This window comes from Megascapheus bottae, chromosome 5 (assembly GCF_031878675.1).
Source record: "Megascapheus bottae isolate mThoBot1 chromosome 5, mThoBot2.hap1, whole genome shotgun sequence".
NCBI lineage: Eukaryota > Metazoa > Chordata > Mammalia > Rodentia > Geomyidae > Megascapheus > Megascapheus bottae.
The window spans coordinates 7,289,359-7,315,950 of record NC_143513.1 but is presented as its reverse complement, the minus strand read 5'-3'; the positions used below and the strand labels follow the sequence as shown (position 1 = coordinate 7,315,950).

The 26,592-nt window shown below is 39.4% G+C and overlaps 1 protein-coding gene across 1 annotated transcript in view; it reads right to left on the bottom strand.

The window, feature by feature from the left end:
- Positions 1-26,592, bottom strand: part of Hecw1 (HECT, C2 and WW domain containing E3 ubiquitin protein ligase 1) — a 277,245-nt gene that overhangs the window by 111,286 nt on the left and 139,367 nt on the right. Inside the window, exon 5 of the mRNA XM_090332620.1 lies at positions 8,978-9,072. Within this exon, the coding sequence (XP_090188746.1) occupies positions 8,978-9,072 (95 nt within the window). The remainder of the gene's footprint in view (positions 1-8,977; positions 9,073-26,592) is intronic.

Here is a 26,592-nt window from a genome sequence, read left to right as displayed (position 1 = left end):
ATGTTGTACTTACAATTGCAAAGCTTTTTTTTTTCAGTTGGTATTATGAAGATCAATGATTGGCCCTAAAGTTTAAGGCACCTTAGATTTGAATTTGCAGACTTTCTTTGCTTTGGCAATTCACTGAAAAATCTGATGCTAGCCATCAGTCTGAAGTAGATTTTACACAACATGATAACCAACAAAAGTTCCTTATTCCTTATTTGCAAAGAGATTTAACATTCAAGAATGGAAGTTGAAATTTCTTGGGATAGGAGAGGATGTATGAACGAGGGCAGGGACAAGGTCTGCCTGCTCAGATCTCTAATGCTCACATTCTTTTCCTTTCCTCTCCATGCTTCAAATGGGCAATACAGGGAAACTTTGCTGAGCTGCTTTGGCTGAGTTCTGAGAGCTAAAAGAACCCATGAGTCTAGACCATGGAGCACAAAGTCTGGAATGAGGTAGGTGCTCTAAATTAAGCCAAGTTGTTACCTATCTTCATTGTTATCTAACCTCTCACCTTGACTGAGAAAAATTACATAAGCAGATTGTCTAATACAGTACTCAAATTATAGATGAGGAACAAGAAGCCATCAACGGGGCCAATCAGAGGGTCACCAAGCTGGTAGGGTCAGAGCCCAGAACATACATTTTGCTCACTTTTTCCTGGAGGGGAAATGAATCTTTATTAGCTGGGCAATCTTTCGGGAAGGGTCTCATTCAAAGGTGTGAGGTGTCTACAAGGAGTTCTGATATATGTCTGATTAGGAAAAGAGTGAACTTAGCCACTAACAGGGGCCAAGGCACTTAAGACAGGGCAGCGCTGTGTATTCGGGGTAATACACACCTCTGAGAGGGATTTCTTTTTCCGGGGGAAGTTAGAAACTTTGGGATGAGTTCTGAGTCCCAGGAGATATTTTGGCAGTTGGTACTCTCATAGATACTATGGCTTCCTGCTTCTGCAGTAAACACAGTATTGACTTTCTCTTGTGATTCGACTATGATGTGTGTATAAGTTTACTTCACGAAAAGGATATTGTAAGGAGCGAGAGAACCAATCACATATAGGTGACATATAGGGGAGAGAAGGGGAGAGGAAGTCAGAGATACAAAGTGAGAAGGGCTGAGCATAGGATTGCTGGCTGGGAAGTGGAAGGGGCCATGGAAATAGAAAAAAGGGTTCCCTGTTGCAGTGTAGAGAGTGGTTCCAACTGAGTGAGCCAACATGAAAATAGGCACCTCAGTTCTACCAGCATGGAACTGAATTCTGCTAACAAGAAGGCCCTCCAAACAGGATTCTACCGAACTCTTCCTGATGACAACTCACCCTGTTCCACATCTAATTTTAGGTAATTATATCGCACTACAATGAGCAGAGAATTTAGCAACATCTGCTGGATTTCTGACCTATGAGAGCTATCAGCAAACTCGGTAATCATATGTAACACAGAAAATTCATAAAACCTTCCATACTTTTTCTTTATTTTCTTTTCCCTGGAAGGCAAAATAGCCTCCTGATGGTAGAGCCCACCACAGCTGGATTTCTCTGAGTAGCTATGCTTACTTTATATCGCCTGTGGATCCTGTCTCTCTTCTGACAAACACATGACCACTGAGGTCACAGTGCTGTATGCTCTGACAAGGATACGGGACATTCAGCTGATCCTGGAGCCTTACTTGTTCCTGGCTAAAAGTACATTCTCTTTTATTCTGTGATTAGCATGAAATCCTTTTTGGAGCAGACAGAAAATACACACACACACACACACACACACACACGAGTTTCTTGTTTTTCTAGACTTTGAGGACACTTTGTAGGGGGAACAATTTGGGAGCTCATGACTGCGACTCTTTCAAATTAAAGCACCTGGGAAAACGCTTTGATGGATATAGATATATGGACGTATATATACACATATTGATACAAATATACACATATATATATACACTAAATCAAATTGTTTGAAAATATAGCTGCCTCATTTTTTTGTTTCCCAGCTTTTGGAAATGTATGCACAGATTGAGTTTACACACACACACACACACACACACACACACACACACACACACCACAGCATATCCCCTTGAAGGTTAAGTGACAATTCTTTATCTCCTCCATTCCTTCCACATTTGAAGTCACTTTATGAACTTATTCATTGACAGGCCATGCTTTCATTATGTTAAACTATTCTTTAATATACTCCAAAATCCAAGGGGATTTGTTTGGCCATGATTACCATGTTTCAATTAATTTATTCATGTTACTTTTAGTATAGTATATGTTTAGAAATTTGAACTTCACCCTCTAGGGAGGAGAAGTTATGGATGGATTGGGCTGGTTATTATTTTCCTATAAGTCATGGTTTTATTTCAATTTTACATATTAATGACAGACAATTGCAGTGCTTTGGACAAGGAGAGAAATGCAAAGATTTAAGGACGAGGGAGGTCTCACTCACACCTCACAAATCTAAAGTACACTCAAGAATGTGAATCACAAAGTTAGATGATGTGACAGAGGCAATAAAGACTAATTTGGGGACAGGTGTGAGTGATGAGAAGACTCTGAAGATGTTAGGGCAGGAAATCAGAAGAGACGGAGGTAGGGGAGACAAGGGGTTACTACATGGTGAGAAAGTGCTGAGATTATCACAGGAATTATTTTGTCTTGGCCTCAGATAACCTATGAGGTTGCTTCAACAGTTCTGAGTGGGGGACATCTTTCTGTTATGTGAACATCATTGCATTTTGAATATACAGCACATCCGTGGTGTGTCCATGGTAGAGCATCTAGTCTACATCGTTTGGATATGAAGAATAACTTGGTTATGGTGAATAGTGAAGAGTAAACATGGGTGTGTAGGTATCTTTTAATGCCAGGAAGTTGTTAAAGTGGATTCGATTTTAAGGGGAGAGGGATAATAAACAGACATCTGTGAAAATGGAGCAGGTAATTTGAAAGGATGTGTGGGGTTGGAAAAGATAGGGGGAAGAAAGATGGTGAGGCTGTCATCGATCAAGATGCATAAATACATAAATAAAATGCTTTCTACTATAATGTAACCAGAATATAAAAAGATACATTGTACTCATAAATCAACATGTTGAATTGAAACACCTTTGCCTACCTATTTGGAACTAGGAAAAATAAATTTAGTAAACAAAAAGAAAAAAAGGCATAGTAATTCCAAGCAACAGATTTTATGATTTATTGGATGGTGTGGAGAAGAACAAGATCATATATACTATATTTTACCCACAGAGATATGCATCGCATCTTAGAACACAGGGGCTCTGCAGAAGAGAGATGGTATAAATCTAGTTAGGTTAGGCCTAGGATTTGTTATGGATTGAACTGTGTCCTTCCAAGATTTTTACACTGATGTACTAACCCCCATGTGACTGTGTAGGGGTGAACTCAGGCTACATGAGGTCATGTGGTTGGGGTTCTGACCCAAAATACATAGAGAAGGAGACAGCAGAGTTGTACACATATGGCAGAGGAATGTCCTATGAGGACACAGTAAGAAAGCAGCTACCTGCAAGTCAAGGAGAGGGACCCAGGGGAAAACAAGACTGCAGACACCATGAATTTCAGCTTCTAACCTCCAGAACTATGAAAAAAGGAATGTTGCTGGTAAGGGGGTTGACTTCTCAGGACCTTGGTGCTGTTCTTTAGCTGTTTTGCTCAGAGTTTTTGCTCTACCGCTTGAGCCACAGCTCTACTGCCAGCCTTTTGGTGGTTCGTTGGAGGTAAGAGTCACACAGACTTTCCTGCCCTGGCTAGCTACAGTCCTCAGACGTCAGTTTCCAGAGTAGATAGGTTTATAGAAGTACACCTCCAGCAGCTGGCCAAGTTTTTTGTTTGTTTGTTTTAATCCATGCAGTCTGTGGTATTTGGTTACAACTGGAGCCCCCTAACCAGTGATTATCATTAGGCATATGATAGAAGCGAATCCCATTGATGTATCATGACACATTATTTTTTGGCCAGTCCTGGGGCTTGAACTCAGAGCCTGAGCACTGTCCTTGACCTTTCTCAAGGCTAGAGCCACAGCACCACTTCTGGCTTTTTTTCTATGTACCAAGGAATTGAACCAAGGGCCTCATGCATGCTAGGTCATTAGGTTAAACTCCCGGCTCCTCATGACACATTTTAAAAACCTCCTACATGAGTTGTTAAGACTGCTTATTTGGTTACTAAATCTCAAGTTGCTTTTTGTTTAACTCAGTGGTATAAGAAGTCATACAATGTATATATATTTAAATAATGAATCCATCCAGCTTTATATTTATTTCACTTGGTTCCTTTATAGGTAACTCATTTCCTAACTAGTCTCCCTTCACTTGAAATCATCTCTTGTGGGTAAGTTCTGTGTCCTACATGCTAAAGGAAGCTTGTGTTCCTCTGCCTACACACCAGTGGTAGAGGACAGAGCAGAGTTTTTAGCCATCTTACAGAGCACATCCTGGTACTCTGGAGACAAGGTGAAGTTTCTGAATGTTGTAAAGATTCCTGGACATGAATATTGAACTTCCTTGAGTAAATAACAAAGGATGTGATTGCTGGAATCTACAGTCAGCATATGTTTAGCTCTGTCAGAACTTTCTTCCAAAGTAGCCGCTCCATTTTTCACTTCCATCAGCAGTAGAAGGCAAAGAGTCTACTCCACAGGTGCTGCCTGCATTGTGTCAGTGGCATGGACTTTGCGTGTTCTCACCAGTGTGGCATGGTAGGGCATGGTTTTGATTGGCAGTTTCCTCCCGACTCCAATGTTGCTCACCCTTTATTTTGTCTCTGTGCCCTTCACCTGTCTTTTCTGGGTAAGGGTTGTTTGGATCTTTGCCCATTTCTCAATTAAGTTGTTCATTTGACCAGTACTGAGTTTAAGGATTAGTAGTATAATTTATATATCAGTCTTTTCTCTATTGTCTTTTACTCTCGATGTGAAAGTTTTGTGGTGTTTTTTTTTTCTTGGCGGGGCATCTTTTCATGTATGAATTGAAAAGTACATTTTTCCCCCTCAGAAGCTAATTTTAGGTTCTTGCCTATGTCTCAAGTGGTTTGTTCATCTTTACTGCTATGAATAAGTGTTATGTAATTGAGAAAGTTAGCTTTTGCCTGATTTTAAAAATTACGATTGTTAGCTATCACCCCTCTGTACATCACCCTGACGATAGAGTGAAATTTTACAAAGTAAACTCATTATTGTACAGTTGAAGCACAGTGCTTCTTGGTCCATGGCACCCCCTTTTATTCTCCCCTATTTTCCCCTTCCTGTCCCTCTCCCCTTGTTTTAATCCTTTTGTTTTTTACTTTCAATTTTTTAATACTTCAGCCTTTTTCTTTTAAATAGAATTGATGATTTTTTTCTTCTTCATAAAAACATGGAATATAAGGCAATATTTTTGGGGGGCAGGGTAGAAGAGGAGGAGGCCCATCTTAGGATGTTTTTGTTTCAAGGCTAGTGCTCTAGGTTAAGCCACAGCTCTACCTCTGGCTTTTTGGTGGTTAATTAGAGATAAGAGTTTTATGAACTTTCCTTGAGGCTGGCTTTGAACTCTGATCACCAGATCTCTATCCCCTGAGTAGTTAGGATTATAGGCCTGAGCCACCAGCTCCTGACAATATATGGTGTTTTCCCCTTATCATTTTTTCGTTCTGTTTAGAAAAGGCTATACCATTCTCTTGAACTTCATGTGTAATTGTGTGAAATTTATACAATCATTTTTATAATTTAAATACTGGGCTTTTGAAATGGGAAGTTATTTTTGCACAATTTATATGCTCTTTATCTTTCAATACTTTTAGTTTTATATGCATCCTGTAAATTTTTGATTAATATATTCTATATTTCTTGGCAATATTTAAATTGAAGTCCTTTTGCCTTTGTTTTCAAATAGAATTTCCTTATATATAATAGTTATTTATTCTTTTATATACTAGAGATCAGTTATTGTTTCTAATAGCTTAAATAAATCACTTTCTGTGTAGTAAGATGTAATCAGGTTATTTATTACTGATAATTCTTGTATATAGTAGTTATTTATTCTTTTACATACCAGAAATCAGTTATTGTTTCTAATAGCTTAAATAAATCACTTTCTGTTTATTAAGATGTAATCAGGTTATTTATTACGGATAATCATTTTGCCATCTTAGAATCTCAAAGATGTACATTATCTTGAGATCCACAAGTAATGCTATTGGATTATAATCAGATATGTTAAGGCTTCTTATTTTAATTGTTTAGTAAATTGCTTCTGAATTGGACCAGTACTGAAAAATATTAAGAAATAAAAAGCACCAGATAGAAAAAAAATTAATTGTGCCATCTTTTCTCCATATTGGATTCTCTTTCTTTCTTCCTCTAATGCCTGGCTTGTGCTTCCAAAACAATAATGCTGTGATAGTCTCTTTGTCTTGCTCTGAGCTTCAAGGAAACTGCTTTTTGTACTTGCCCAGAAAATTGCTAGTATTTACCTTAAAATATACTTAAATTTACAGGCTCAGGAAGTCACTTGAATTTGTCTGTCACATGAAATTGTATATGTTAGATGTCTCTTGCCCCAAATTAAAGCAAACTCCTAAATCTGGGGTTAGGATAGAACTCAAACAAGTGCTTCTTAAGAGCGTAGAAATGGAAAGGCTTAGAAAAAATCATATTAAGTGAAGTAAGCCAGACTCAAAGGAACTTAGGCTCAATGGTTTCCCTCATTTGTCATAATCAGTAGAAACCTTGGGCTCTACTAGCAGAGATCTGCAATAGAATAAAATCTTGATACATAAGGCCATATAGTATGAAGCTAATTGAAAGGACCTCCAGGATATTGAAACAAAAGCCATATAACAAATGATTGTTGCCCTTAATGTACTATGTTATCTCTCATCTCCTTTGCTGTCCCTTGGGTATCTCATATTGTTACAGTATCTCACTTTGTTATCTGATATATTGAATTTATTTGTATTTGGTTATTTGAAATTTGATAGGGAAGGGGGGAAAACCAAGATGGGTGGGGGGTGTGGGAGGGAGGGTAATGGGTACCAAGACATGTGAAAGGATATCAATGTATGTGAATTAATGCACCTTCTATCTGGCAAATATCATGTAACCCTTTTAATAATTACAATAAAAAAAGCTTAGATACAATGGGCAGCACCTGGAAAGTTTTCTAGCAAGAGAATGACTGACATCATTCTGGCTCCTCTTTCTTTTCTTTGTCTTCTAGAAAAGGTCTGTCTGATGCACTTACCAAGCAACACCCGTTCAAACCTCCTCTGCTTTACTAGATCAAAATCTAAAGAAACTTGCTGAAGAGATGAATGTAACATGCTCCTATGTTCAGGGATAAATTAGCATAGCAAAGTAAAGAGTGGGTAGGAGGTTGTGGCTGCAGTGTACCTGCAGTTTAGTGTTTTCCATCTGGCAAACCCTCAATGTGACGCTTAACCTTAGTAGTCCAAAAGTGCCCTTTATGTCTGATGCCAGAGATTAGAATTGTGCTTTCTTGCTGCCTATTTTCTTGTCTGTTTCCCACTATTGACTTACCCCATCCCAGAGAAATGGCTTTTGAGGATGAGAATATGCCTCGTTCCAGGTTATATGTCCAGAAGAGTTCTGAGACATATATACTGGATGTAAAAATGAATTCTTAAAGCCACGAGCTATGCACATTTGTATTAAATAACAGTTCTGAGCAGATTGCCGGGCTGAGCAATCAGAGAACTGCATTTACTGGTGAGTGTGGGTGAATATTTAGCATGTCAAATTTGGTCCTCCCAGAAAAGGATTAGGGGCAAGAAGCAAGGTGCATCATAAAACAATTTATCAGATTAAGAGCCTGACAATATGTGGCTATGGTTTCTCAGCTAGAAGAAAGTACAGGTTATGTCAATATCTAACCATCAACTTTCCTCTATTACTCTTAGAGGTTGCTTTTTCATTTCACCTTTGATTTTGTGGAATGAAGACTGAATTTAAAGTTGCAGTGGACAGAAAATATTCTAAAGTACCCCCTTCAAAACACATCATAAAACCTTTTAATAAATGTCTAGGCAACATTGATCCTTTGCATGGAAATAAATCACATGCACAATTTTACCACAAGCACTCCTATTCGCCTTTATTGTGTCTTATCTCTAGCATTTGATTTACAGCTTCTTCAAATCGTAATGCTTTCTAAAATTGTTCTCTGAAGGAAGGTTCACAGAAATACATGTAAGGGAAAGAAGTGAAACAAATTAGATATTGTATTAAAAAGAATTTCAGATTGCTTGCTTCCCTAGCATACAATTATTTCATTAAGAAACTGACTTTTTAGAACCTTAAGGGATAAGTTCTGGAATGCTGTTTCTTTATGGGCTTATGGATGACATCTCTCTCCTGTGCCTCGTTAGGTTATAGCTGGTGATACTCTGTCATACTGAATTATGGGCCTATTAAGAAGGCACCTAGAAAACAGCATTGACTCCAGTCTCCACGGGTGTGATAGCTTGGATCTGGCATGCTTTCCACAGGTCCTTGTATTAACCTGTGGTCCCCAGCCTGTGCAGCCATGGGGAAGAAGTGGAATCTTTAGGAGGTGGAGCTAGTGGAAGTAACAGAGATTATGGGGTGTGTGCTCTTGAGGGGATAAAAACTAGATTATTTTAAGGGAAAGAAAGGTTCTTTTGTTACAGGACCATTCAGGGATGTGTGAAAGATGGGAGTGAACTCTTGAATTTGCTATTGGTATAACTGGAGATACAATACATAGGAAAAAATATGGAAGCATTAGTGACCCTTCTAACAAACACATGGGAAGGACTTTAAGAAATGCTTTTGAGCTTACGGTCTTTGGGTCTCATTCCACTTCACTGTGTTGAGATGCTGTCAATGTCTCCATTTTGGGACACACATTCACATACATAAATATGCACACACATCAACCCAAGATAGGAAGGGAAAGAAACATCAGAGCTGGGTGTGACAAAAGAGGAAACATTAAGACTTACTGGAGCTGCAGAGTTTTTGACCGTGACGCTAGGGGTGGTAGCTCTCAGGGCTCCACTCACTCCATGGTAATATTTAAAGCAAATCTTAGTTTCAGCTGAAAGACAAAAATAGAATGCGGCTGAGTAGTAGGATATACCCCAGGAAGACAGCTTTTTTTCTGAGAGGGCACCTTCAGGAAATGTAATGGAATTCTCTTCACAAGCCAGACAAGCCACCCTAGACATTGACTAGCTACCTACGGCCCACAGATGGGTCTGACTTTCTAAAAACATGAGATGACGAATTTTCAATTTGGCTTTAACGTAGTTTTTCAGTTTTCACCAACATCAATACGTTGTCCATGGGGTTTTATTTTGGAACGTTCACACTACATGCCACGCACCCTGCTCAGATTCACCTCCCGATCATTCTCTGTCATGCTCCTGTGCCTTTCCAAACCCCCAGATATCTGTGTCATAGTCACTCTTTTTTTGCCGTCTCCATTTGCTCACCCTCCCCTGAAACAGAACCTATTGGCCTTTCCTGTCATTCAATTTTCTCTTGATCTCTCATAGGTGTTCCGCTGTGGTAGTTCACCATAAACATACAGTATTTTAATCACACTGACACCTTTGATTTACTGTCATCTTCTCACTTCCACACTCACAATTATTCAACAAGTTTCAGTGAGTTCCATCTTTAGACCTCCTCTCACAGATGCAATATATTTTGGAGTTCAATACTGTTCAGCCTCTAACGTTCTCTTTTTGTCCCTTCAAAGAGTCCATGAATATGCTGTATTATAGATACACTATATATCATATATGTGAATCTCTAAATGTTTACATATGTCTATGTGTACATTTTTCTTTTAGCTGTAGCATGTATATATGAGATAAAAATGTCACCTTTATCCTTCTGAATTGGGCTTATTTCAATTAATATAATTGTCTCCATCTTCATTCATTTTCTTCATATGGCACACTTTCATCTTTCTTTATGACTGGATGGTGCACCATTGTGTATATATTCCACATTTTTTTCCATCCATTCATCAGTTTTAGGGCACCTGGGCTATTGTTCTCATAGCCAGGCTACTGTAAAAATGCCACAGTAATCAGCAGTATTCAATTGCATCCTTTGTATCTTGACTTATATTCTTTCAGATACATGCCCCAAAGTGATTTTTGACAGATTCTATTGCAGCTGCATTTTTAGACTTTTGAGGAACTTCCATACTGATTTCCATAGTGGCTGCACTAGTTAACATTTCTACCAGCCTTAGCATTTTTGTGCTCACATGAAAACCATTACTTAGACCTTTCAGCATTGATTCTGTCCCATCAGAAGCTGTGCTCTCAAATGTCGAGTTCTAAAATTTGGAGTATTTATATGCCTCCGACCAGTCTGTTCCCATTATTTAATTCATTGCAATTAATATCTTGAGGTTTTCAAGGAAGACTTTCATAATGTGCTTCTCCATATGTTCTAACTCTTATCCCCATCAACGATAGCTTTTTTCACATCATGACTTTTTAATAGATGGTAAGCAGAAAAGATATAGCTGCCTGAGGATGAACTCTGGCTTCACTATTTTCACTGAGTGAGACAATAAGTAAGCCACTTAATTCTTATGTACCTCACAGTCCTTTTGTGTAAAATAAAACTGACACTAATATTCATTTAATGAGATATTGATTAAACATATAAAAACAGAGTCCAATTAAGTGCTTAGTGAGTGTTAATGGTGGTGGTGATGCGTTAGGACAATAATGTGAGTGCATGGCTGTCGGGGGTTTTTAGTTCTTTGTCCCTCCTGACGTGCAAGAGGGATAGAGAGAACACGCCCCTACCAAGACAAGGGAGAGAAAGGGGAGACCCGTCAAGGCAGGAATTCATTTATTGAGGAAATAGATTTAGCTAATATAGGATGCAGGAGCCAATCAGCACAAAAGTGGGCAGGGCAGGGGGAGGTAGGTAAAGGAAGGGATCCAGGTCTGAGAGGGCAATCCCAGAGGCAGCCTTACTTTACATCACAAACCACAGCCAAGCCTTCCAACCAAGTGACAGGCAGGTTGGGTCCCAAAACCAGGAAATGAGCCCATTTTCACACATTGCCTTCTGACATTTGGTTCTATATTGTAAGAATCTTGCAAATAACAATTCACTTGAATTGTTTTTCCCAGTCCACTGCTTATAAGATTTTTGTTTTAAACACGGATACATTTACTAACCTATGTCTTCGTCCTCGTATTAATTTTGTTTGGAATGATATGAGGAATTTTCAATTTGAGATTCCAGTTCTCAAATCTGCAAATTTGTCTGCAACTGTAATATTACTTTATGAAAATCAATTATTTTATTAGTTTGTAATAATCATCCCCTAGGGTCCTAATCCATCATGCTAATCTATGGGTCTTAATCAGTGCCATCCCTTCCATTGTTTCCCACCTGGCCCACCTCCAGTTATTCCATCAAGTTACCTGGCTCAACTTCCACATATGGACTTTGACTGCTATAACTACTTCCCCTCCCTTTCTCTCTTTGTCAGTCCCTCTCTTCTTATGGTGTCCTTGAAGCCATTTATAATTTTCTCAGCAAGGATAAGAAAGCTGCTCATTATTGAAAAAGATGAAAAATAGAAATAAAATAAAAATCTATACTCTTTTGCACACTTGAGAGTATAAACTCTATGCAATAATAATATTTGCTATTTATAAATTAATATTGTTAAGCATGGTCAACCATTATTTAAAACCTTGGAAATAATATTCCTCATTCTGTGGAGCAATTGAATAGATTTATATTCTATAAATAATCTGGATCTTTGTAAATATACATTTATGAAATATGTAATACTGATAAACATGAGCTATATTTACAATATATAGATTATTTACAAATACAGATACACATGTCCAAATATTTATGAACATAGTTAGAAATATTTGTAAATTTGGGATTTTTCCTAAGAATGAATACCACTAGAAATGATTTTGAAAGTTCAAATTTGTTCCCTTAGATAATAGAGCAAATATTGCTGCTTGTCTACTCAACACTCATGCTCCTTTTTGTCCTTTATAATAGAATCATGCCTGGCACTTACACTTGTAATTCTAGTTACTCAGGAGACTAAGATGTGAGGATCATGGTTTGAAGGCAGCTGAGGCAGGAAAAGTCTGTATCGGCAATAAATCACAAAATGCCAAAAGTGGAGCTGTGGCTCAAGTGGTAGAGTGCTAGCTGTGAGCAAAAGAGCTTAGAGACAGCGTCTAGGCCCTGAGTTATGCCATAGGGCACATGAGCGAGAACACTTGCTTTCACATACTAACAGAATCACAGCTTTATTTTGGGAAATAACATGCATTTTGCAACCTCCTGTACAGATAACATCCATGCAATAGGTCACTGTTATCTGAGGATTTCTATTATTATTATTATTATTATTATTATTATTATTATTATTATTGTCTGGATAGTAGGTGCATTACTTCTCACACATTGATACCCCTTCTAATGTTTTTGTCCCTATTTCCCTTCCCCAACCCCCTCCCAGTCATCTTGTTTTCCCCCTTCCCTTTCCTATTTCAAATAAACAAATAAATGTATATGTAATATACCATGTAACAAAGTCAGATACAGTAACAACATGAGATTAACCATAAGGACAAAGAAAGAGAAGAGAAATAACAGTACATTAAAAACAACAATCACACAAGATAAAGCTCTCTCTTCCATATCCTAAAGTTCATTTCATTTAGTCCCATCCTATATGACCTGATGTACATAGGTTTTATGCTATTGTAATCCTCTGCCAGGAGAGTCCTAGGTGTGTACTAATTATTACAAATGAGGAAAACCATGGAGCCTATGTTCCTTTGGGTCTGGCTTACTTCACTTAATATGATTTTCTTGTAAGGAAATTGAAAGACTTGATGATTTCTTTTGTAGCTAAACAGAAGCTTTCCAGTTGCAGAAGGCATGGATATTGCAGTATTCTTCTCAGGTAGAAAGTATGAATATTTTAGTGATTTTCCCATTTTATGGCCACATTCCTTCTCAAATAGCCATTTACATTTCTACCAGAAAATGTAATGTCTGGTGCTGGCCATGTCTTGGATAGTTAGCATTTTCACTTAAAAATAGAATCACATTATCATATTCACTTTATTTAATGACTAGTGAAATTAAACCCTTTTCTCCCATCAAATTTTAATGGGCTGCTTGATTTTTTTTTTTAACGCATTAGGTTGTTGTTAAGACAGCTAATTTCCTGAATGGTGGCTGGATGCTCATCACCTCCAAACTGAAGTTTTGACCTTTAATAATTTTGTGTCTATAATTCTTATTTTAGGGCATGTATCCAGGAAATACAGGTTGATTTGTTTTCATTACAATATCAACGCAATTATGTCAATTGCATTTCTATCTCTTGTCATAGGTCAGATGTAGCATTTCAAACATCTATATGAAATGACTGTTTTATATCTGAAGTAAACAAAATGCTCAATTAAGATTAAAGGTTGTGTCTTAAATTGGTAAATTAGCACTAAATATTTGTCAGAACCTTCATACTATTTAATAATTTGATCCTCGCAAGAATTTTATAGAGTATAGGCAATTATTAATTTTTGTGCATCACATTTGCATAACACTTAGCAAATAATCAGACCTCAATAAATGTTACCAATCATTCCTACAGAATGAAAATGAAGCTAACATTTAAGGCTGTTTATTCAATGGCATATAGTGGTTCATGACAGAGTTGATGTTTAAGGCAATAGGTTAGTTTTTCATTGAATTAGTCTTTCTCAAAAAACTTTAATAACCCAAGTTGTAGATCAGATAGCCAAGATGAACTTTCATTCCCAGTCATAAGTAACATATAATTCAGAAAATACATAGAAAGGCTGGAGAAATGAAGAAATAAATCTGTCTGAAATATGATTGCCAGATAAAATATAGGACACATAGTAAAAACTGAATTGCAGATAAACAGGAAATAAAATTTTAAAAAGATTAAAAATGATATTAAAAAGATTATTCATTGTATCTTAAATTCAAATTTAAGTAAGCATTCTGTAATGCTTCCTCTAAATCAGGAAACCATAGTCAAAAGCCATTGAAGCTGTAGTAAGGCTTTGAAAAATAAGAATAAGATTTAAAAACAAGCTGAACCTAGGTTTTGTAGTAGGTGTTTCTCTCGAGGTTTCAGAAATGGAAACGGCTGGGTGCTGGTGGCTCATGCCTGTAATTCTAGCTATTCAGGAGGCTAAAATCTGAGGATTGTGATTCCAAACCACACCCAACAGAACAGTCTCTTTATCTCCCATAAACTACCCAGAAAAAGCCAGAAGTGGTTTTTATGGCTCAAGTGGTAGAGTGCTAGCCTTGAGCAAAAAGAAGCTCAGGGACAGAGCCCAGGCCCAGGCTCTCGCTTCTCTGTCTATCTTTCACACACACACCTCTGAAAGACTGAGAAGCTGAGACCTGTAGAGCTAAGGTACTAAAAGAAGAATCTAGGGCCTGCCAAAGAAAGGGTCTGTGACAGATTCCCTGTGATTCAGGTTGAATAGCTGAACAGATTTACTATTGACAAACACATCATCCCTACCCCAAATTAGTCATCTCAAGTGTTGAAATTCAATTCGAGGTTATTCTAGATTGGTAGACATAGATCAGAAGGAAATGTCTCAGGAGGAAAAGAGCATTTCTTTAAACCTGAAATGATTTTTTGTAGGTTTTCATCTATAATGTGTAATTTGCAATGCAAGCAGGAGTTGGGCACGGGTAGTTCACACCTGTAATTCTAGCTACTCAGAAGGCTGAGATGTGAGGATCATAGTTCAAAGCCAGCCTGGGCAATAAAGACTATTATCTCCAGAACTGGTGCTGTGGCTCAAAGTGGTAGAGCACTAGCCTTAAACAGAAAAGTTCAGGGACAGGGACCAGGCCCTGAGTTCAAGCACCAAGACACACACACACACACACACACACACACACACACATACACCTCTGCATGAGGAACAACATTCAAGAAAATAAATGACAAGATTGAAAACATCAGCAAGGAATATAATTTCTAACCACGAATCCACAAAGTATGTGCCTAAACATCGCTAAGAAAAAAGCCCAAAAGACTAATTTTGAGATAGTGAACTGAATGGGTTTAAATAAAGGATTACAATAACAAAAAATAGAACAGGGAAGGAAAAAAATTATAGAAATGAAGCACATTGAGAGAAAGATTGGAAACTATAGAGGGGGAATACTGAAAAACGCAAGAGGTGCTAGCAGGTCTGAAAAAGTGTACTTGTTATCTAAAAGGAGAGAAGAAAAATTGTGATGCTGAATGTAAAAACCCTTAGCTCAAGCAATGGCTCACCCCTGAGATCTCAGCTACCGAGGAGGTAAAAGTCAGTAGGAAGAGTTTAAGAACAACTTGAGTGCAAAGTTAGCCAGATCTCATCTCAGCAAAACAAACCAAGAATGCAACACACACCTGATAGCAAAAAGGGTTCGAGGTGTTCACAGTAGAACGGTTGCCTAGCACATTAGAAGGTATTAAGTACAAACTTCAGAATTGCCACCAAAAATCCCTCCAAAACAAAAAACAACCCCCCAAAAAAACCACAACAGCAACAACTAAACAATATCCAGCTGTAGGTTAAAACTCTATAATACATTAATCGGTTTACTTGAAATAGGGAAGGGAAGAGGGGAAAAAAAAACCTCCAAGATGTCTGGGAGAGAAAGTGGGAGAAAAACATGGGAAGGGGTATCAATGTTCAGGAGTGCAATTTTTCAGAATAGCATGATTTTTTTCCTACTATTTCCCAAACATTGCACAGGTAGTCAGCATCATGAATATCTGAACTTCATGGCAAAGGGTGGTTTTTTTTAGCTCTCCACATGGCAAAACATTTGCAAAAGTGACACTCTCAGTTCTTATAATCTGAAGTATGAACAGAATTGATGAATCTGATCAGAACAGGTTAGCACAGCAGTGTGACAGCTTTCATTGCAAAGTCAATTTAGTTCTTTCACAGAAAGAAATTACCTGGCAACATTCTTTAGCAAGAATAATTAACTTCTATCAACTAATATTTCATTAACAAAACAGATGTGAAAAAGACCTAAGCCTCATCCTCAAAGCCCCACAAGAAGCATCTAAAACTTGAGAAGCAATGATTGTTTCAAGGGTGAACCTCAGCAGTTATCTAGAAGGAGGAGCAGAAAGAAAACTATTAGCATGTACTCAAAGAGGTCAAGAAGTGATAGAAGAAGAAGGCAACAATTACATTGAATCTGAAGGATATTAATTTTCAACAAAAGGAAATAGGAGCAGCACGTTTGGAGCAGTGACATGTTTGTATGAGATCTTAAGACTCTACCCTATCATACCTGCAATATGTTCATTTATACCTTTTACAGAGAACACATGAATTAAGGGGATTTTAGGAAATAAGCAGCTTAGAGAACACCTGTAAATTCTGATTAAAATGAAAGGGAGAAGGGATTCCTAATACATGGGGATAAATGGAATTAAGGTTCAATGACAAGGCACTGGTTAAATTGGGACCTTAAATATTTCCTGAAGGCCTGTTATTGGATGTTGATACAATTAATTGGGAGGAAGTTACATCAGTAGAGGTGTGTCTTTGAAGGAATGATGGGGTTTGGCCTCTTCTTTCTTTTCCTTTTATTTCCTGGTTGCCAGGAACCAAGCAAGTTGCTGTAGCGCGTGCTCCTGCCATGATGTCCTGACTTACCACAAACACAAAGGTAATGGGGACGAGTGATCATAGATGACACCCCTGAAATGGTGAGCCAAACTACAACTCTTCAGAAAACAAGTATCTCTAATAGGAATGGAAAGTGAACACAGTCTCTAATCATTGGGAAATTTAGTTTACAACTGATACAGACTGCTAGTTTCTCTTTAAAATGGGACTTCAAATCTTTGACTGGAGCAACAACAGGGTGAACAGGACTCAAAAGAAGAAACTATTCCAAATAATATATAATTTTAATAGCCATATTAATTTGGATCCAAACACCAATAAAGAAAATCTTGCTCTTCCATCATTAGTTATTCCAATGACATTTTGGCAGTAAAATTATTATTGAATCAAACAAAAAACAAATTTTTATTTTTATTGCATAATGCCATCATAATCTGTCAAATCTTAGTGACAGTATCATCTTACTTTGGTTTACATTTTCATGTTTTACGATTTAAAATACTGGTTTAGGTACTGGCTACAAATACATAGAGTGAAAGTATACTCCATTGGCATAGAAAGCTTTTTGCAGAGGTGAAAGTGAGTCACCGTCTTAGAAAGAAAGGTTGAGAAAAACCAAATCCTGGCTATATTAATGCAATTTTCAATTAAAATGGAAAATAACTGAAAAAATAAGTCTGATTTGGACCTGAAATGATTGTGTTTTTATGTATTTCATAGCTGATAAACATAAAAATTGCCATGTGATGAAATTATGATTGTGCCATTGTTAAATTATGAGCTGCCTGCTTATTTGAATACAAAAATAATTCATTAGAACATTTAACAAAGTACTGGTGAAACCATGCATCTTTAAAATCAAGTAGAATCTCATATTATTGATGTATCTCCTATGTATAACAGGAGATACATGTAGATAATGTTAATATGATAAAACGTGTTCAAAACAAAACATGGTATAAATGACATTAGAGCTTTAATTTGTAGGAAAAATGTATTTCAGGGTTCAGAATGTCAAACTAAAAGCAATCTCTTTCCTATTTCAATGCTGATTGCTATGAACCCTCTAAACTCCTCAGACAGTTTCTGATCTCTAGAGTCATTGCATGAGAGGTTAAATTCCCCATAGCTCATAAAATTGTTCTTTAATTAAATGTGAAGTAAGGATTTTTTCCCAACAAATAGAGACCAAGAGAGCTTGTTACCAGTAGCCTGCATTAAAAGACTCACTCACAAGAATTCATTCCTTTTCCAAGGAAAAGATCACATTTTAAGGCTGGTTATTGGGCAAAAGTGTGAGGCTCTATCCACAAATAATTAAACACAAAAGGGCTGTAAGAGTGGTTCACGTGCCTAGTAAGCCCCAGGCCCTGAATTCAAATTCTAGTACTGTCAAAGGGGAATAAAAGTGGATGAATGAGGGCCTGGAGTTTGGCCTTGTGGTGTAGTGCTTGCCTAGCATGCACAAAGACCCAGGTTCGATTCCTCGGTACCACATACATAGAAAAAAGCCAGAAGTGGTGCTGAGGCTCAAGTGGTAGAGCTCTAGCCTTGAGAAAGTCTAAGGACAGTGCTCAGGCCCTGAGCTCAAGCCCAGGACTGGTAAAAAAAAAAAAAAAAAAAAGAGTGGATGAATGATCTCAGACAGAGCCATAGATATTGAGAGGGATGAAATGAATCAGAATGGGTTAAAATAGGAGCAAAGCTCTGTTTCTTCATTTGGGTGTTTACTCTCAAGAATTCCCTTTCAGAAAATTCATAAGTTCTGCATTTAAATTTGTGTACTTTTTTATGTAAGTGTTGTGCTTCAGTAAGGATTTTGCCAAAATAAAGTGAAAATAAAAACTGCTTACAGAAAAATTACAGTCATGCATACCTTAGAGAAAACCTAACAAATCAAGCAGCAATGTCAGGAAATTGGAAAAAGGATCACAAAGTGAAAGAACAACCAAGGGAAGAAGAAAGAAGGAAATAATCTGGAATAAAAATAAGATTAGAAAGTAAATAAATAGGAAAGAAACATAGACAAGATCAAGTACACAAAATGTTAGGTTTTGGAGAAAACTATTAAAATAGCCAAGCATGGTGGCTCATGTCTGTAAGTCCAGCTACTTGAAAGGTAGAGACTGGAAGGATTACAGTTTAACACCAGCTGGGGCAAAAAGTTAGTGAGACACCATCTCAACCAACAAAATGGCTATGGTGGGTATGTATTTGTGGTTACATTTGTGCAGGAGTTATAACATAAATTGGGGTCTTGGCCAACCTGTGCAAAAATGAGAGACCCTGCCTGAAAAATAACTATATAAAGGACTGGGGCCTGTTTCACATGGGTTGACCACTTGCTTAACAAGCATGGGGCCCTGTGTTCAAACCACCATGTACCCTACCCCCCCCAAAAAAGGCGAAGAATATTAAAATGAATAACCCCTAGTGAGAGAACCATGTCATGTGTGTGAGAAATGTAAAGGACATCACACAGCTACCAACTGTGCAATCCGCTTTTCTGGATATGATCAGCTGAGATCTCTATAAGCCTCCCCTGGGTATTCAGACTAGAGAAGGATCTTCGTAGTTTTTCCATGACCCAGGGAAAAAGTGGCAGTAATGCTCTTGTAAATTCCAGTGCCTTCTGTGCCAGAAAAGTCTTTAATCTTGGGTTATTGAAGCAAGGTCAGGTCTTGGATACTCAGATTAGTGGAAGCCTGAGGTTCCTGGATCCATAATGTCTTAAGGCTGACAGACTCCATTCTACTGGAGAGTCGCAGCAAGCAGAAAGAAGAGCTACTATCACAAACGCGAACCATCAGGTGACAGAGCCATCCTTACCCACATCTCACACTGATTGCAAATGTCTCCAGCCAGCTTCTTACCTGCTGGCAGGTCTTCCAGAGTCTTTAGAAGTGTCTACATCTTTTAGATATCAACCAACATTGTCCAGATTAAGGCTGTCAAATGTACAAAAGTATATTGGGAACAAAGATATAAAATATGTGAAAGGGAATGTTTTTGCAAGTATGTGTGAAGAAATCTCAGCATAACCTTTCACAATTGAGCTACACCTCCATTTCTGGTTTTTAAAATATATATACATACATATATACATAATTTTCTTATGATTATTGTGTTGTACAGAGGGTTATAATTTCATAAATCCTTCGTAAGACTTTTTTTTTACCAGTCCTGGGCAAGCTCAGGGCCTGAGCACTGTCCTTGGAATTTCTCAAGGCTAGAACTCCACCACTTGAGCCTCAGCACCACTTCCAGATTTTTTCTATGTATGTGGTACCAAGGAATCGAACCCAGGTCTTCGTGCATGCTAAGCAAACACTCTACCACTAGGCCAAACTCCCGGCCCCTTCGTAAGACTTTTTAAGCCTGGCACTGGTGGCTCACGCCTATAATCCTAGCAACTCAGGAGGCTGAGATCTAAGGATCATGGTTCAAAGCCAACCTGGACACCAAAGTCCATGAGACTTATTCTCCAATTGACCACCAGAAAACCAGAAGTGGTGCTGTGGCTCAAACGGTAGAGTGCTAGCCTTGAGCTGAAGCGCTTAGGGACAGCGCCCAGGCCTAGAGTTCAAGCCCTTCAATGCCACAACCCCAAACCAAAAAACAACAGCAACACAAAAAAATCCCTGATAATAAAATAAAATTTAAAAAAGAAAATGAAAAAAAAAAAAAAAGCTTTGGGACAGAGCTGTCTCACAGAAAGGACCTCAACTAGAAGTTGTGAGGCTTTTTCAGTTGACCTAACCAATAAAAAATGTCCATGTGAAGGGCAAGCTTGAATCCAGGGCCATTTGGGATTCTGGGATTACTACTCTAATCTCTCCTCCTGCTATCTTACAGGAAGTAATACAAGACGGGGTGGCCTTTGTGAGTGAGGATGGCCGACATTCTTGTGACCCTGTTTAACACAGCTAATGTACTGTTTACACAGAAGCCTGTGGGCATGTCTCACCTGCAGGTGGGTAAAATCAACCCCTGTGATTGAACCTTGGTAATGGGATGTTAGGGCTGCATTGGCAGTGCCTGGCAGGTGCCTGGCAGGGGTGGGCTTCTCTGTGAACGGCCTCCAGTGGAAAAGGCTTCCTTATGCTTCCATTTTCTTTTCCAATTTCCCTCAACCCATTTCCTCTGAATCTTGAGGTGATTCCCCTAAGCTTTCTCATCCATAGGGAATCCTGAATAGTGTCCGGAGTGAAGTCTTCCAGGCAAGGAGCATTCAGGCCTGCCATTTCCAGCACTGGAAAAACCCACCCACCAAATTTGGCTCCCTGGCACTGAGGGCTTAGTAAACTCAAAGTCCTTGTAAGGATGCCAGGCCATCTGGCATGCTGCATATTGAATGGGCAGTGGATTCCCCTGTCACAGCGGATTTAAATTTAGGATGTAGTAACTACTTTTTTGACATTGAGAAGGCAGACTTGCAGCAATCAAAAAAGGACATTATGGTGCACTGGTATGTGATTTCATGGAAAAATCCTGTTTATAAGCTTTACTTGTGCTCTTGGAAGAACATTTTGGAGTTGGAGGCATAGTTCTTGGTCCTGAGGCTGCACTAGAACACACTGTGGGAGGAGGGTGTGTAGATAGGTTATAGCAGGTTAGTGTTTGGCTTGGACATTTCACCCCGAGGCTCTCAAACACATGAGCAGGAGCTGTCCTGGTTGGAAGCACAGAGATAAGAGAAGCTTTCTTTAGGTAGGGCATGTCTGTAAACCTAACTACTCAGAGATGAAGGCAGGAAGATTACATGATATAGGCTATCTTGGGAGCAACTGGTGATATGTTCAGAAATAATAAAAAAAAAACAATAAAAGGGTTTGGAGTATGGCTTAAGTGGTAGAGAGCTTGTTCATATGGAACTGAATTCAAAGGGGAAAAAGAGAGAGAAACAGAAACAGACAGAGAGACAGAGATAGACACAGATACAGGTGTGCGCGCACACACACACACACACACACACACACACAGAGACAGAGAGAGAGACAGAGAGAAACAGAGACAGAGAGAAACAGAGACAGAGACTGAAAGAAGAAGGGAGGAAGAGAGGGAAACAGACATAGAGAGAAGGAGAGAATAACTCTGATCAACACAAATAAATGTTCTTAGGAGCTTGTCTTGCTGTGTAGGCATAAGAGTTACAGTCTTGTTGAGATTCTCCCTATCACACACTAGCTTGGTGACCACTTCCCACTTTGGAGATTCCAGGAAGCTATGCAACATTCTTATACCTGTGTTCTTAGATCTGTAAAAAAAAATTCATTTCTTGTATTAGTTTCTCAGGACACTGCTCCTGATCGTTAAGAAATGTATTGGGCTCCTCAGTGGGGTAGGGAAGGGAAAATGCTCCCCTCTTCCACTGCTCTTCTAGCAGTCACTTCCAGATCACAATGATGGGTTTGGGGGGGAAGGAGGGTTATGAAAGGGACTGGTTAGATTTCCAATGGGGATTGGGCTCTGTTAGGGAGTCAAGTCCTCTGCTTTCAAAGATGAGAATGGTCTGCCAGTTATGAATGTCAAGAAACAGGGCCAATTAACTGTTCTCTGGGGTACTATCTTACCAGGGGCCCCTCCACATTTACATATTGCTCTAACTCTTTCTCCAGCACAGGCTTTCAAGTTAGGCTCAGGGAATATATGTGGTAAAACATAGACTTCGTAAGGATTGTCTTTGAGTCTCATGTTCCACACCCTGGAATACTGAGCACGAGCTTAATGAATCCATTAACTAACTGAATAAATATTTATTAAGCTCTAGGAAGGAGAGATGACAGCAATATCCAAAACTTTAAAAATATTATCTAGGTGTTGAAATTCTAGGAGAGTTTTCCTCCTATATTTTGTCCTCAATTTTTCTAGAAAGGAACAAGAATCTCTCTCTCTCTCTCTCTCTCTCTCTCTCTCTCTCTCTCTCTCTCTCTCTCTCTCTCTCTCTCTCTCCCTCCCTCCCTCCCTCCCTCTCTCTCTCTCTCTCTCTCTCTCTCTCTCTCTCTCTCTCTCTCTCTCTCTCTCTCTCTCTCTCTCTCTCTCTCCCTCCCTCCCTCCCTCCCTCTCTCCCTCCCTCTCTCTCTCTCTCTCTCTCTCTCTCTCTCTCTCTCTGTCTCTCTCTCTCTCTCTCTCTCTCTCTCTGCTGGTCATGGAGGCTTCAACTCAGAGCCTGGGCATTGTCCTTATTGTCCTTGAGCTTCTTTGCTCAACGTTGGAACCGTACCACTTGAGACATACTTCTACTTCTATCTTCTTGCTGATTAATTGGAGATAAGAGTCATGGATTTTCCTGCCCAGGCTGGCTTTGCACTATGATCCTCAGATCTCAGCCTCCTGGGTAGTTGAGATTATAAGCAGGAACCAACAGTTCCCAGCAATAATGTTCCTTCTAAGTAACATGCCTTTGGAGCTTTTTATTTTTTTTCCTGGCAGAGTTTTGGATCTACTTTGCCTGTTGCTATGGTTTGGAAAGGTATGAAAAGTTAGTCTGAGGCAACTTTAGGAGATGGTGGAGCTTAGCAGACAAAGGTGGGCCTAGTAGGTAGTCCTCTGGTTATTGGAGGCACAGCCTGGGGGCAAGACCAGTAAGACCCTGGTCCTTCCTCCTCCTCTATTTTTTCCATATGATCCCTGGGTAAATAGCTTCTTCCTGATGAACACCTAACAGTGAGGCATCCCCAAGGGTGCAAAGTGACAGGTCCAACCTGTCATGGACTGAAAGCTCCAAAACTGTGTGATCAGATCAACCTTTCCTCTTTATTATGATCTCTTGCTAGGCATGTGTTATATCACTTGACCCATACCCCTAACACATTTTTTTTGCTTTAGTTACCTTGGCTCAAGCCAACTGAGCCATGTTTGCTTGGGATCATACCCATGTTATCACCAAGGCCAGCTTTTTTTTTTTTTTTTTTTGCTAGTCTCGAGCTTGACTCAGGACCTGAGCACTGTCCTTAGACTTTCTCAAGGCTAGAGCTCTACCACTTGAGCCTCAGCACCATTTCCGGCTTTTTTCTATGTATGTGGTACTGAGGAATCAAACCTGGGTCTTCGTGCATGCTAGACAAGCACTCTACCACTAGGGCAAACTCCCAGCCCCAAGGCCAGCTTTTAGCCAACATGAGGGCTCACTAACTTTGTGCATGGACTGGCCTTGAGATGCAATCCTCCTTTTCTCTGCTTCCTGGGTATCTGGGATTACAGGTTAAGCTACTGCTCACAGACTGATTATCTCAGGTATTTCTGATAGTAGGAGAAATCTGATTAACACAACATTCAGTGTCTCTGGTTATGGATTTAATAGCGCAGTGAAGTGAGAATAACATCTGTCATCAAAATGAACTCCAAGAAATGGAAACAAGAGGTCCTTCCTTCCTTCCTTCCTTCCTTCCTTCCTTCCTTCCTTCCTTCCTTCCTTCTTTCTTTTTTCTTTCTTTCTTTCTTTCTCTTTTGTTAATCATGGGGCTTGAACTCTGGGTCTGAGTGCTATCCCTAAGCTCTTCAGCTCAACGCTACCAACCTACTCCTTGAACCACAGTGCCACTTCCAGGTTCTTGATGATTAATGAGAGATAAGAGTCTCACAGACTTTAGTGTCAGTTCTGGCTTTCAATCGTGATCCTCATATCTCAGCCTCCTGAGTAGCTAGGATTACAGGTGTGAGCCACCGCACTGACTCTTTTTCTTTTTGTGTACTATTTTCCCTTCCTTTCTGCTTTCCTTCCGTCCTCCCTCCCTCCCTTCTTCCTTCTCTTCCTTCCTGCCTTCCTGCCTTGCTATTCTTTCCCTTCCTTTCCTCCTTCCCTTCTTTCCCTTCCTGTGGCACTGTGGGTCAAGTGGTAGAGTGCTAGCCTTGAGCAAGAGAAATTCAGGGACAGTGACCAGACCCAGAGTTCATACCTCAGGACTGGCCCCCCCAAAAATGTGTGTGTGTGTGTGTGTGTGTGTGTGTGTGTGTAATATATGTAACGATGTATTTAAGGTGCTCAGAAATTAGCTGCTAGTTATAGCTATTCCTCTTTAGGTCAGGAAAGAAACCTTAACCAAACACAGGCCAGGGTCAAATCTCTGTGGCTCACATACAGATTCCCACGGCTGAGTCAAGTCATCCTGGGAAATGACCCTGGCCACCCCTGCGTCCATCTGCCATGACTGTCTGTCTAATTGAACATGGGGTGATGAGCTTGCCATGCCCTTCAGACATGCTGTTACCCTCCCGGCTGCAGCTCCAGACATGGCATCTTAGGTAGGTCAGTCCCCTCTCTGCCCTACATACATGCCAACCAAATTCGGCCTCTCACTGCCCTCCCCTTCCACAGGCTTTTAGAGGAAACCATTCCACATGCCTAATGTGTGGAGAGAAGGGAGATGAAGGGTCTCAGCCCCTCTGGCTGAGATATTTAAAAAAAAAACTATTTTCCTACTTTAAGAATGGCTATTATTAAGTAGTTTTCCAAAGAGACTACAAGTCCTTTAGTCAGATGATGAGTACAGTGCTTCTTACACAATGTCACTTTCCTTCTTTCTCCCCTATTTTCTCCTTCCTATCTTTACCCACAAGTTACATACTTTATTTTTTACATCATATACCTTGAATACAATGACTGCGTTTGTTCACCTGGTCTATCTTGAGTCCTGTGTCCCCCTTGTCTCACCCTGCCCCCCACCAAACAAACACAAACAAACAAATGCGTGTTCCCATTTCCTAGCATTCATTCTGAAAAGCAGTACTTCAGTTGTTCTGAGGAGTTAGGTCTTTGGTTTTCTTCCTTGAATCTATTCTACTTTTGTTTGAGTGTATGAATTTGTAGAGTCCTATATATTTTATCATACCTATTGTATTTTTAGATCTAGCTTCTCTCTGAGCCTGGTTTATATTACTTAGCATGATTTGTTCTAGGTCCATCCATTTTCCGGCAAATGACATATCATTCTTTCTGGCAGAATAGCTAAAATTCCATTAATGTATAGGTACCACATTTTTCTTGATCCACTCATCTGCTGTAGGGCATCTGGGCTATTTTCCTGATTTGGCTTTTGTGCTCTAGTGCTCTGGCTGAGGCTTTTTTTTTTCTGGCCCTGGGGCTTGAACTCTGAGCCTGGTGTTTTCTCTGAGGTTCTTTTTGTCCAGGGATAATACTGTACCATTTGAGCCTCAGCATGCCAGTCTACCTCCAGAGTTTTCTGTGATTAATTGGAGATAAGTGGGCTTTCCTGCTTGGGTTGGATTTGAACTGCAATCCTTAGATCTCAGCCTCCCGAGCAGCTGGGATTACAGGCATGAGTCACCGGTGTTACAGCTCTGGCTGAGTTTGTTATACCAAAGTGATTCATTCTGTACGTGGATAGCTCTGAGGAAGATGGGGAGAATGCATTCCTTTATAGAGTTCTGAGTTTATTCTACCATGTCTACACAGATGGAAATCATTGTGTTCTAGCTTTTTCCTGTTAGGAAAAGGGGCACTATAGGGTAGTTAGCACAAGCACATTTCTTCCTTTCGTCCCCATCCTGCCCTCATGCGGCTGGGCACAGTGGTCAAGAGTTTATAGAAAAGGACTGAATCTGTGTCTAATCTTAGGATCTGATTCATCATGAGCCTCAACCATTCATGCTCCTTGACTTGCAGGGTCTCCGCTCTTTTTGTCTTCACTGTTGTTCTGGTTACTATGGCTACATGACAACACATGAATCTATATCACTAGGCTCTTCCCCAGGTCAGATAACCACAGACAGCTAAACTGGGATCTTGATGCCAGCTCTGTCTCTCCCACCTTTTCACCACTCAGGAGACTGAGATCCAGAGGATCACAGTTCCAAGCCTATATGGTCATAAAAGTTTGTGAAACTGTGGCTCCAAATAGCCATCTGAAAGCAGGGCTGTAGGCTATGCC